At 37.5% G+C, this 12392-nt stretch overlaps 5 protein-coding genes across 5 annotated transcripts; 2 read left to right on the top strand and 3 right to left on the bottom strand.

Moving 5' to 3' along the window:
- Nucleotides 1–55: 55 nt before the first annotated feature.
- LOC126266005 (uncharacterized PE-PGRS family protein PE_PGRS24-like) lies at nucleotides 56–1281 on the top strand (the record flags this gene model as incomplete). Its single annotated transcript, XM_049969143.1, has 3 exons — nucleotides 56–594; nucleotides 628–1154; nucleotides 1205–1281. Coding segments are annotated over 3 exons (1143 nt in total), but the record flags the coding sequence as incomplete, so codon positions are not given.
- Nucleotides 1282–2147: 866 nt separating this feature from the next.
- LOC126265839 (uncharacterized) lies at nucleotides 2148–3535 on the bottom strand. The gene is made up of 2 exons (XM_049968669.1): nucleotides 3511–3535; nucleotides 2148–3457 (listed from the first exon to the last, which is right to left on the bottom strand). The coding sequence occupies exons 1-2, from the start codon at nucleotides 3532–3534 to the stop codon at nucleotides 2228–2230; spliced, it is 1254 nt and encodes a 417-aa protein (XP_049824626.1). The 5' UTR covers nucleotide 3535; the 3' UTR covers nucleotides 2148–2227.
- Nucleotides 3536–3679: 144 nt separating this feature from the next.
- On the bottom strand, nucleotides 3680–4386 carry LOC109607904 (protein TsetseEP-like). The gene is made up of 2 exons (XM_020024357.2): nucleotides 4338–4386; nucleotides 3680–4282 (listed from the first exon to the last, which is right to left on the bottom strand). Exons 1-2 carry the CDS (start codon nucleotides 4341–4343, stop codon nucleotides 3680–3682), a joined length of 609 nt encoding a protein of 202 aa, XP_019879916.2. The 5' UTR covers nucleotides 4344–4386.
- Nucleotides 4387–4633: 247 nt separating this feature from the next.
- On the bottom strand, nucleotides 4634–7779 carry LOC109604007 (protein scabrous). Its single transcript, XM_020020511.2, has 4 exons — nucleotides 7580–7779; nucleotides 6355–6697; nucleotides 5599–6288; nucleotides 4634–5537 (listed from the first exon to the last, which is right to left on the bottom strand). The coding sequence occupies exons 1-4, from the start codon at nucleotides 7777–7779 to the stop codon at nucleotides 4842–4844; spliced, it is 1929 nt and encodes a 642-aa protein (XP_019876070.1). The 3' UTR covers nucleotides 4634–4841.
- A 1943-nt stretch (nucleotides 7780–9722) lies between these two features.
- Nucleotides 9723–12258, top strand: LOC109600141 (transmembrane protein 145-like). Its single transcript, XM_020016225.2, has 9 exons — nucleotides 9723–9806; nucleotides 9860–10009; nucleotides 10058–10549; nucleotides 10601–10685; nucleotides 10737–10958; nucleotides 11014–11480; nucleotides 11535–11716; nucleotides 11770–11930; nucleotides 11997–12258. The coding sequence occupies exons 1-9, from the start codon at nucleotides 9723–9725 to the stop codon at nucleotides 12212–12214; spliced, it is 2061 nt and encodes a 686-aa protein (XP_019871784.2). The 3' UTR covers nucleotides 12215–12258.
- The last annotated feature ends 134 nt before the right edge of the window (nucleotides 12259–12392 follow it).

The raw sequence follows: 12392 nt of genomic DNA, 5'->3' as shown, positions 1-12392 counted from the left end.
TTTAACCATTCATGTATATATTTTTGCAAATTAATAATTATTGATTTAGAAATTTACTGGTTTTGGTGAAGGTGGTTGTGGTTCCCCAGTTGGGCGAGGTGGTTTTGGCTCTCCAGTTGGACGAGGTGGCTGTGGTTCCCCAGTTGGGCGAGGTGGCTCTGGCTCTCCAGTGGGACGAGGTGGTTGTGGTTCGCCAGTTGGACGAGGTGGTTCTGGCTCTCCAGTTGGACGAGGCGGTTGTGGTTCCCCAGTTGGGCGAGGTGGTTTTGGCTCTCCAGTTGGACGAGGTGGCTGTGGTTCACCAGTTGGACGAGGTGGTTGCGGTTCACCAGTGGGACGAGGTGGTTCAGGTTCTCCGGTTGGTCGAGGTGGTCTTGGACTTTCTTTACTGTTTTCTTCAGAATTATCTGGCCTTGGTGGTCTGGGTCTGTCTTCATTGCTTTCTTCAGAACTATCAGGTCTTGGAGGACGTGGTTTATCATCATTGTTTGGTCTTGGTGGCCTTGGTCTTTCTTCACTGTTTTCTTTAGAATTATCTGGCCTTGGTGGTCTGGGTCTGTCTTCATTGCTTTCTTCAGAGCTATCAGGTTTTGGAGGACGTGGTTTATCATCACTGTTTGATTTTGGTGGCCTTGGTTTGTCATCTGGCTTAGGTGGTCTTGGTTTGTTATCCGGTCTAGGTGGTCTTGGTCTTTCTTCGGAATTGTCTGGTCTTGGAGGACGTGGTTTATCATCATTGTCTGGTTTTGGTGGCCTTGGTTTATCATCTGGCTTCGGAGGTCTTGGTTTGTTATCTGGTTTTGGAGGTCTTGGTCTTTCTTCGGAACTGTCTGGTCTTGGAGGACGTGGTTTATCATCATTGTTTGGTTTTGGTGGCCTTGGTTTGTCATCTGGCTTAGGTGGTCTTGGTTTGTCATCTGGCTTTGGTGGTCTTGGTCTTTCTCCAGAACTGTCCGGTTTTGGTGGACGTGGATTATCATCATTGTCTGGTTTTGGCGGACGTGGTTTGTCATCTGGTTTCGGTGGTTTTGGTTTGTTATCCGGTCTAGATGGTCTTGGTCTTTCTTCGGAATTGTCTGGTCTTGGAGGACGTGGTTTATCATCATTGTCTGGTTTTGGTGGCCTTGGTTTATCATCTGATTTCGGAGGTATTGGTTTGTTATCTGGTTTTGGAGGTCTTGGTCTTTCATTGCTGTCTTCGGAGCTATCAGGTCTTGGAGGACGTGGTTTATCATCATTGTTTGGTTTTGGTGGCCTTGGTTTCTCATCTGGCTTCGGTGATCTTGCTTTGTTATCTGGTTTTGGTGGTCTTGGTTTGTCACCATCTTCCTCAGGCCTTGGTGGTGCAGGTTTATCGTCATCATTGTTGGGTTTTGGTGGAGACGGCCTATCCTCATCTTCAGGCTCCAACAGGGCTGCTCTATCTTCCCAAATAGAAAATTCGCGAGTCTTGGAAAGACTATGTCCAGCACTCAGCTAAACAGAACCACAAAATCAGCAATCTACTGATTTAAAATATTTAAAAAAAAAACTTACCTGGAAAGTAGTGATGGCCAAAAGGCCCAAAAGTAGTAGTTTCAAATGCATCTCTAAGTTGAGTATGATTCGAACGGTACCACATCGAGTTTATATACCCAAAATTTGCACACGGATTGATAAAGAAACAATGATCAACACTTGAGATTATTTAAAAATAGATTAACAATCTCTTTACGTTCTAAAGATATAAATAATTGATTTTTCGCTTTTGTTTAATACTTCTTTTTTTAATTCTTTAATTTCTTTATAGTTTAGGATAGTTATCCTGATGAATTCATAAGACATATATATTGTAATTTGTAAAATTGAAAACTATTTTTTAAAATCTATGTTCATTTCAAAAAATATTTTATTCTTTTGTGTAATTGCAAATTATAATTTCATCAGACAAATTTCTGCGATTTTTCCGCACTTGAAATTGAGATTCATATTTATCATTTATTATAAGTTATATTTATAGAATTTTATTGTTTAATTTAACAGACAAATTCTTTTATTGTTTCATTATAACGTAATTAATGTGTGAACGTCTATAACTGGATCTTTTCATTATTTAAGAAATATTTATTTTAATTTATTACTCATATTGCTTAATTTAGCACAATCAATTTAAAATAATCGTTTATTATCATTTTTTAATTTTGAAATTTAAATAACTTTATGTTTGTTAACATTTCTTGTGTTAATTCTAAGTTTCTCTCAACATTTTTCTCTTACGAATTGGATGACCTTTCGTCAAACGAAAATTCGACTTCCTGTTTATTCTTCTCTTTGGTCTTTGAGTTTTTTCATAAATGTGCCTCTGTTTAGGTTTTTTCGATAATTCATCGATCATTTCGCAAACGTTTTTGTCTGGATTCTTCTCCAGGTCTTTTAAATCTAAATTTTCTTCATTGGAAATAACTGGTAATTTTTTGTCTTCCTCGGAAAGTGAACACTTCGAAGTAGTCGATTTCACTGTTGTCGCTTTTGTTTCGTGTTTTGTATACTCCATATTACTATTTTCGGTACTCTTTTCCTTTATGTTTTTTTCATTAAAAATTTTATTAGTTGTTGTTTCAGTGGATGATGTAAAAGCAACCCTGCTGACTGTTTTAACTTCAGTATTTTGCACAGGTGTTACTGTTTTAGCTTTATCATGAATCGTATTACTTCCCTCAACATCTCTATTTAATGTCGTCACTGTCAAAGAACTTTCTTGATTATTTATTCCATTTTTCTCCTTAACTTCAACTGTTGGTTCTACTGTAAAACTTTCTGTACTGGTTTCAATTGTTAAAATTATTGCTGACGAAAAAAGCGTTTCCTCCTCAACGTTGTTTTTTCTTTCAACATCTATTTTAGAAGTTGTAAACAAAGAAGAATAACTTTCTTCCGTCAGAGTCTCAGACGATGATGATGATGATGATGATGACGAGGAAATACTCATTTTGTTAGTAGCATCATTTTTTAAAGATGTAAATAAAGAAGAATTACTCTCTTTCATCAATGTCTCAGACGATAATGATGATGAGGGAGAAATATTCATCTTGTTAGTACCATCACTTTTTGAAGTTGTATATAAAGAAGAATAACTTTCTTTCATCAAAGTCTCAGATGATGATAATGATGGAGAAGAAATATTCATTTTGTTAGTAGTTTTTACAATTGAAGAAATTTTAATCGCGTCTGACGATGGTGATGAAGATAATGTATTATTTTCTAGATTCTTCTCACTGATTGTTAAATCACTAGAAGTTTTATGTAAAGCATTCGATAAATCTTCCCGTATATATTCAGGCTGATGTTTATTCTTAGGTATATCTGGAAAAACTGGAAGAATTTCGTCATCAAACAGTTTTTTATATACATCTTCATCCTTTGAATGACCTCCACTTTCAGTTATTTCGAACACTGATTCTTGAAATGTTAAGAATATCTAGAAGAAATATTGAAAGAAATTTGATTGTGTCTTATTGAGTTAGTACTTACGAAGCATAAAAATATAAGCTTCATTTTAAAATATTTGTCATTGTCAAAATGACATTAATATATCGAAACTACTTGAGTAACAGTTGTAAAGAATACTTTTTTAATATATTTATTTATTTAATTGTATTTATTTACATTTTAAATCATTAATAAATTAAAAAAAGGCTGCTTATGGTTCATCAGATGGCCGAGATGGTTCTGGTTCTCCAGTTGGACGAGGCGGTTGTGGTTTACCAGTTGGACGAGGAGGCTCGGGCTCTCCAGTTGGGCGAGGTGGTTGTGGTTCACCAGTTGAACGAGGTGGTTCAGGTTCTCCAGTTGGGCAGGGTGGTTTATTATCAGGTTTTGGTGGGTGTGGTTTATCATCAGGCTTCGGTGGGTGTGGTGTATCATCAGGCTTTGGTGGGCGTGGCTTATTATCAGACTTAGGTGGGCGTGGTTTATCATCAGGCTTTAGTGGTCTTGGTTTATTATCAGGTTTTGGTGTTCTTCCATTATCGTCAGGTTTTGGAGGACGGGGCTTGTCAGCAGGTTCTCCAGTTGGTTGGGGAGGTTGTGGTTCTCCAGTTGGACGAGGTGGTTGAGGTTCTTCAGTTGGTTTTGGGGGTTGGGGTTCTCCAGTTGGTCTTGAAGGTTGTGGTTCTTCAGTTGGCCTTGGAGATTGAGGTTCTCCAGTTGGACGAGGAGGTCTGGATGAATCATCAATATCTACGTCTTTGGTGTCACCATGACGGAAAATGTTGAACCAGCTTAACGAGAAAGCTGAAGTTGGCTATAAACTCAAACATTAGAAAATCAACAAACCTTTAAACTATAGCAAAACTTACTTGCATAAGAGCAACAGCCAGGACTCTACTGTGATCAGTACTTTAAGATTCATGTTGATGAATGATATGAAGCAATCTGAAACCAGATGGGTCTTATATACTAAAAAAATGCGTGCCGTGTGCATAAGATGTAAAATTCAAGTGATTATGAGTATGTACACTTATGTGATAAGGTTTCTAATTAATCAGATTCATCACAAAAAATAATCAGTCTGGAGTGATGAAAAGATTCATATATTTGAATCATCACAAAGGAATTTCCATTTCGAATGGAATTTGGAAAAATAAACACGCAATAAAAAACTAAAATTTATTCGAGTCATAATAATAATCAATCAGTATAAACACATATGTACAAAATTATAAATATTACTTAACTACTACTTATTTTGGTACTGATTTATGGCAATAAATACTATTTACAAATGACTTGGTTCCTACAACGAAAAACACTAAGCTATCTTTGGTACAAACATTTTTTTCATCATGGTAAATTTTCTATATTTAAGAACAATTCGTTTTAACCTTGACCTTCATTTCAGTTTTGGAAACAGCAATCCATTCATTTCTGGTACTGTCGAACCATGTCAAACCTAAGCTATACCTTCCGTTGAGGTTCGCATGTTGACAGTGGGAAAACCACCAACCACCTTCGTAATTTAGGGCGCAGTGCGTGTTGGAAATATCTCTGTCATTGTCCTTGGTTGAAAATTCCATTTGGTTCTGGTAGTCCAACGCGTTCGATGCGTTACCACTAAAATTGCTCACAATCAATTTGAAACCTTGACTTTCAGACAGAACTCGAAAGTCTTCGTAGTTAGCGACCCAGTGGTTCCCATAAATGTCTTCCATGTTGATCTTTAAAGCTGTGCAATTGTTCTTAGTTAAGTGGTGGATGTTTCTGTTTCCTAAGTAATGTTCTCCGTCGACGTGTCCGAAACCGTTAACATATTGCGTCCAATTTCTGTTGAAGTCCATCGTGCCATCATAACGTTTCTGGATCGTCGTCCACCCTTTATCGCACAACGCCAGAACCGGTTTCTCATCCGGGGAGATGAGATAAACGCCTTTCGGTCCCAAAACTTGGCTGCAATCCTTCGGAAGCTTGTTAATCATCATTTTGTAGCCGTTCTCGAATGTTTCCAGCTCGTCCACTAAGTGTATGGCGGATTTGGTTGAGTTCGACGATGTCTCTTCGCTCTGTAATTAACAACAAAACTGTTTAGAACCTGTGTAACAGGAAAACTTTGGTAAAAATTACCTTGGAGATGTGTCCGTGCAGTTTGGAAGCTTGCAACTTGGTGATTTTCTTTAAACCTTCAACCTGCAAGCTGACATCTTTAACAACCTGTTGTTCCAATTTAAAGCTGTCTTGTAGATTTGAGACGCTCGCACTGATTGCCTTTAAGGTGCTTCTGGTGTTTTTTAAGTCTTCTCTTAGTAAATTAGATGTTGATGAGTCCTGAGCCAGCTGTACTTCCAATTTGGAAATTTCTTTGCGAAAATCTGGCAAATTTTTGTCCACTTTGGCTTCTACACTTTCCACGTTTTCCAACAATTCCAACATGGAAATGTGCAGCTTGTCAAAGTTGGTCAACTGTTTAGTTAAGTTGCTGATGGACTTTTTGTTCTCTTCAATTTCAACAGTGACATTCTCGATTGTTTTTTGCAATTGAAACAAATTAGGTTGGAAATTTTGCACTTCGTTTTTCAACAAATCGTTCGAGATTGTCTTCAGGATCTCAGTGCTTCGCATCGATTTAATGTCTCGTTCCATTTTGATCATACGCTTTTTCAACAGGTAGTTTTCTCTACCGATCAGTTTGGTACGTTTTTCCAAATTGACCACGTGGTTAATTAATTTGTGACGGGGATTCACTGTCAAATCCAAAGTTGGTTTCTCCGTTACGATGCGCCATTTGTCCATCCATTCCTGCTGCATCGCTTTGAACTGTAACACAAACGATTCGAATTATTAATAATTCGAAAGATTTAGATTTAGTTGAGGCGTACGTACTTGATTTTTAGTTTTGCCACAGTTTTCCGAGGTGGTCCTGAAGTCTTGTTTTATGGACTCCAACTCTTGGGTGAGCGATGCGATTTGTACTTCCAGTTTCATGTTTTTGTTCCTGCTGGACTTGAGTTCTTGGTTCAGGTTCAACACTTCGGTTTTGAGAATCCTCAGGTCGGAGTCGAAGTCCTGATGGTTTCGTAAGATGGCGGTGGAATTGATGGAGTCCTGGACTTCGGTGAATTCGGTTTTCAGTTCCTTCACCGCTTGCGTGAGCCATTTCACCAAAGTCTTGTCGTTCTTTTCGATGAGGTTGTCCGAACTGGACTTCAGGATGTCGATTTCTGATCTGAAAGCCGACAACGAAGTTCGGCATTAAAATAAAGTACCGCGGTCCGGTTTGGTGCATAATTAGCTGCCGTTCGAGTACGGTTCTGAGTACCCGCATGTCTAGCGCGTTTTGCGAAATGGTACCACCTGTCCGTGTTTCCAGTACCGCAGACATACGGGTCACAATTAACTCGCGCACGTAACGAAATTTCGTTATTTCTCTTTCAATGTTATTCCAGTCTTGAATGCGACGCTGGAATTCGGTCGGTTGAAATGTAAATCGGCGCAGGTGGTTTTCACAAACGGACCGTGAACGTTTTCAAAGCGACCGGAAGCCGATTCGGGGGGGAAATTACTATGTTCGGTATCCGGTTTTTGTTCGAGGGTGGATCGTTTCAATTTTTATCCTGTTGCGCATTTTTTCTATTGTTGAACGTTGGTTTTGTTTGGAATTGCCGCGAGCTACGCCGACAAAAGAAACGAGACACGCGTAGGTAAAAAAAAATTGACCTGTTTCGAAACCCTCCGTTGTTAATTGAACGGGGGTCGAAAAGTTGAACATGTGGTGAATGGAAGACGGATCGAGTGTCCAGAAAATTATTATTGGGTGCCTCAAATCGTTTGGAAAATTAACAATGCCCCTCACATTTTTTCCTTATAATCTATTGAAATTTATCACGTCCCTTCGATATCATTGTTTATAAACATTTAGGTGCGATGGAGATAAAATTCAATTGGAAAAAATCCAACTTGTTCAAGTGCAGTTAAGGATAACGCGAATAAACCAGTTTATTTGTGTGTGTCACGCAATTGTTTTTAATTCACCACATTGTGCATCGTAAATGGCACTTCTCCACGTTAAAAAAAAAAGTGGGTCCGGCTTAAAGAGAAAGTGTCTCACCTCAACTTTCTCAACTCCTCCTCCAGATCCCCGAATTCCAGTCGTTTCTTCACGTGTTCCTCGACAAGCTTCAAATCCTCCTCGCGCTTCTCCAGCAACGCCGTCACTTGTTTGCTCAACAGTCCCAACTGTTCCTCCAGATCACTTGGGGCACAGAACGCGATCGCAACGAACGCCGCGATTAAGAGTGCTCGCAACATCTTCGGTGCACCAACTGAAGAACCGGTGCGGTTCCACTTCGTATTTATATCGAGGGTTGGGCGCCGTTGCCGTCTGCTTTTCCCTCGACATTTTTTACTCTTGGGCCAGTTGCTGCAGTTAACGTGCTAACTTTGGGAATATCAAACAAAATAAAGTATAATTATTTATGTGTGTACTTGTCAATAGTAAAAATAATAATTTAATATCCCCTTTAAGCCAGACTGAATTTAGAAGCTGAAGTTTCGTTCTGAAATCTAATCTAAGAATTTTGGTGAAATAGTTGTGAAAGAACTCCAGCAACTCCACCTTTATTTTACTAAAGCAATAAGACTAACATGAATCCAGCAGACCCACAAATCGTTTTACTAACTGAAAAGGTAGAGTCAATGCAGCAATACTGAAAATCAGTTTGTTAAATGGTAACTATGAGACAAACTGGACGTGTGAAGAAGTCACCAACTTCTTCACATCTTCATTAAAGCTAGCATAAGTAAGTACAAAACAAACCATAATTTACTAAAGGTTACTGAAGGGATTGAAAATGTCGGTACCACTCCAACAGTACCAGTTAAGTGGGGAAATGTGGAACGACGGCAAGAGTGGATTTGATGAGGGGAACACATGGCACATGCCGGTGCAGGAGACGGTGGTTTTCGGATGGGACAGATGGACCAGCTGTTCGGTCCATCGGCCAATCGGACGCGCCGGTTCGAACACAGGTACCCGATGGTACTTTGGCGGCGCGGTGAAAACGGCACCTGCCTCTCTCGTGTAAGGCAGATGCCGTCGATTTATACATGTATACGTGGATAATCGACGCGTGTGCAAATGTTTTTTCTTTTTTTCACTTTTTTCATTTGGAAGTCAAATTTCAATAGTTGGGAATATGTGTCTTATAACTGATTCCATAGATTTATTTAAAGCCAGTGATGATGTTTAAAGGAAATGAAAATAAACACACAATTAATCAGCGATGAACTAATAGTTTTCCTGTCTGAAAACTGGATAAAATCAACGCTTAATTATAGCCCGTAATTTATAGATAATGAAACGATTTCGCATTATTTTTATTCTAGTTGAAAATAAAGCAACAGTTGCAACTGGCCCTTTCGCCATCAGTCGTCCAATTAGTTATTTCGAAACGCCAGGTGCTAAACGACTGGCCACGTGTCTACCACACTTTTATCCTTGTATTATATTCTTTTGTAGGGTCTACTTTTGGGGAAACCAGGTAGAAATAACACACGAGAATAATTCATTCGTTAAATTTATTACCAAACATTGAAAATCAACTTGAAATATGTACAAGACTGTACATGTATCAGTTCAGTGATCAGTTTAATCAAAATATTTACAATTCTTTAATTTAACTGATTATTTAATAGATAGGGAATTATTTAAGTACTTATTAGTAGTAGATTATTTTAGATACATTAACCATTTTTAAATCATTAAAAAAAATCTATTTTTAAATTGATTCGAACATTGAACTACTGAATTATAGAAATTTAAATTGATTAATTTTAAATCACACACATTTATCCATATTAACGTAGTTATTATTGCATAAATTATTGTTGAATTAGGTTTTTCACATACGGTCGTACTGCCACCTCTTGGACAATAGCTGTACACAGACAATATAGAAACATATATTAAATTCTTCACAGAAGTTAGTTAGTATTAAATTTAATTTTATGTATATGATATAAAAGACAAAGTGACATTTTTTTTAAAAAACTAAAATTTTAAAGCGTTCAAGCATTACTCAATTAATATTTAATGAAAAAAATATTAAATTGAATAATATATAAGTATAACTTATTCAAGAGTTGTAAATAAAATGATTTTTACGCGGTGTTTATATTGTCCCAAATCGTCATGGCAACACATCGATTTTAAACCCAGTAAACACTCACATTATTAACTGTGCACTAACAAAATGAAACAAATCATATTTTTTCTAAGTTTCACAGCACTAAACGTCCAAACAAAATATATCGAAGGCGAGCTGAACACCCAAGAAGTAAACCTAGAATATTCTGTAACATAGGACACCTTTTTAAAATATTTTTTCAGAACTGGGCATTTCTAACAAGATTTTGCTTCTTAAGCGACGAAGGACAGTTCGAGTATCACATTGAGTTCAATGAGGACCAAGGTGATCCTAATTTACTTCTTTACTACGATACAGTCGACCAATGGCCGGCCGTTTATAAAAGCAACAAGGTAATACTTTCAAATTTTGGACCAAATTATTTAGATGCCGATTTTTAGTCGTGCAAAGAAAAGGAGGAAGTACTGCACATAGATCAGAACCAAATCGTTAATTTGACGGCCAGACACACGACCCTAGCCTCAGGTTGCGAGTATAAAAATTTTTATACAACTAGCAGACCAAAGTACACTTTGAATTTACCTACTATACCTACAAAAAAGTACAACAGAACAACAACAACAACAACAACAACAACAACAACAGCAACAACAGCAGCAACAACTACAGTAGAAACCACAATTGGAACAACAACTTCAGTAACCACACCAACAGAAACAGTTACAGCAACAGAATATTCAAGTGCAGAACCAGAAAGCACAACAGAACCGATTGCTACAACAATGCATCCGACAAGATCAAAAAGATCGTTGCAGCAAACGATAAAAAACATAAGAATCGGCAGAACGTTGGTGTGTCACAATGCAAGGCGTTTCAAATCAAGCAGAGAACGTTGGTGGTACATGGCGATTTCCAATTGTAACGGAACAAAGGTGACGCCTAACAATTTTTCGATGTTCACAATTTATTAATGTTTCGTTTAGGGGATTCACATAAAGTACAAAATCTTAATGACGAACGGAGCACCAGGCGATTATTGGCACGAACATTTCAGCGCTGATGAATTTTGTACGTTAATAAAATAATATGGTAATTAATTGATTAATCAGTCTTTTGTAGACATCCTACCGGTTTTGATGGCCTTTTCAATCGCCTATTCGTTTCTAATGTTGGGTATTATAATGTGTTCGTTGGAGCTGAAACAACGTCAACTTCTGCACACCACTTACAAAATATTCGTTTTATCTGTTGTGGTACAATTGTTCGGAATTTTGGTCCAGAGCATCGTTTACCTCAAATATTCGGTCAGCGGAATCACTTCCACGAGAGTCAGACGCTTTGGTACTACAACTTATTGTTTTCATTATTTAGCAATCAAATATTACAATTATTACAGGTCAAATTTTGATGGGAGTTTCCGAGACCACGTTCCTGCTACTGCTGCTTCTTTTAGCCAAAGGATATACGATAACCCGTGGCCGATTACCGCTCTCATCCAGCGTGAAACTTACCATCTTCATGTGCCTCTACACAGTAACTTATCTGTCGATTTTCGTTTATGAAGCGCATGTTTTCGACCCCGGAGAAGTACTGTACTTGTACGAATCGCCGGCTGGCTACAGTTTGATTACTTTAAGGATTTTCGCCTGGTTTATGTTCATTTATTCCACCGTCTTCACTTTGAAGCGGTACCCGGAAAAAGGAAACTTTTACTATCCTTTCAACATTTTCGGGACACTGTGGTTTGTTGCAGGACCTGCCTTTATACTGTCAGCCAACACGTACATTGATAAATGGGTGAGAGAGTCAGTCGTTTGTGCTGTTCTGTTGTTTATCACCTTTGGAGGACATTTAATGTTCCTGGTAAACCTTTACGATTACAATCATTTAATACAAGCTAATAAAACTGATTTGTAGTTGTTGACTATGCCTTCGGTGGCCAACAAAAACTTCCCTTACCACGTTAGAACCACTCAAATAGGAATCATGGAACTAACCGGTGGTACTGGTAATAGTACGATCGAAAATTTCGGTCACCACGTTTACGAACCAACTTATACAACAACCAGGGAACAAACAGTTATCATACCACTTACTAGGTACCAAAAATTGCAATAATTTAATCTACGTCTGTTATAAATATCCTTTTTAGAAGAACCGAAGAGATTTTTGAAGGAATGTATCCTCAATCGAGCTTTAGAAGACGTGAGGTGCCGAATATATCAAGTAATTTGGCACTAGATAACGGACTACAGAATGTTTTAAGTTGGTCCAAAGCTAAAAATGCTCCACCCGCAATTGAGTTGGAACCAGGTACCACGTATTATTCAAAAACACTCAAAATTATGATCTAATATGTTGTTATTTATTTGAGGATAGAAATTTCGGAACAATCTTCTTCAAAACAAGAAGAACTAGTAACAAATGCTGTTCACAGAAGATACAGTAACACTAGTAGTATCCCAGAAGATGAAAATCCGAGTAGTGGATATTTATCGGATTATGTTAAAGATGTGCCGATTGAATTGTTTACTGTTAGTAAAATGGTCGTCACGACGCATCACAAAATTGAATCACCTACAGAATTGAATAATTAGAATTTTTTTCTTGTCTTTTTTGCTAATAAAAATATTTAAATTCATATTAATTTTATTTAATTAATAATAATTTATTTAATATCGATTTAAAAAATAAAATTATAATTAAATATTAAAATTCTATACGATGACATCTGTTTTCAATCCAGAATATTAATGTGTTGTTAATGAAATGCCG

Source organism: Aethina tumida, chromosome 6, assembly GCF_024364675.1.
Source record: "Aethina tumida isolate Nest 87 chromosome 6, icAetTumi1.1, whole genome shotgun sequence".
NCBI classification, from domain to species: Eukaryota; Metazoa; Arthropoda; class Insecta; order Coleoptera; family Nitidulidae; genus Aethina; species Aethina tumida.
Note: the sequence above shows the minus strand (reverse complement) of the source record. Positions and strands in the feature narration are given on the sequence as shown.

Excerpts from the sequence above, each read along its gene's own strand:
- LOC126265839 (XM_049968669.1), bottom strand. The coding sequence starts at position 3,534 with ATGAAGCTTATATTTTTATGCTTC. Across the intron at positions 3,458-3,510 it reads AGCTTATATTTTTATGCTTC|ATATTCTTAACATTTCAAGA; the intron begins GTAAGTACTAAC and ends TATTTCTTCTAG.
- LOC109600141 (XM_020016225.2), top strand. The coding sequence starts at position 9,723 with ATGAAACAAATCATATTTTTTCTAAGTTTCACAGCACTAAACGTCCAA. Across the intron at positions 10,959-11,013 it reads CACGAGAGTCAGACGCTTTG|GTCAAATTTTGATGGGAGTT; the intron begins GTACTACAACTT and ends CAATTATTACAG. Across the intron at positions 11,931-11,996 it reads CGCAATTGAGTTGGAACCAG|AAATTTCGGAACAATCTTCT; the intron begins GTACCACGTATT and ends ATTTGAGGATAG.
- LOC109604007 (XM_020020511.2), bottom strand. The coding sequence starts at position 7,779 with ATGTTGCGAGCACTCTTAATCGCGGCGTTCGTTGCGATCGCGTTCTGT. Across the intron at positions 6,289-6,354 it reads GTGGCAAAACTAAAAATCAA|TTCAAAGCGATGCAGCAGGA; the intron begins GTACGTACGCCT and ends TTTGTGTTACAG. Across the intron at positions 5,538-5,598 it reads TGCACGGACACATCTCCAAG|AGCGAAGAGACATCGTCGAA; the intron begins GTAATTTTTACC and ends TGTTAATTACAG.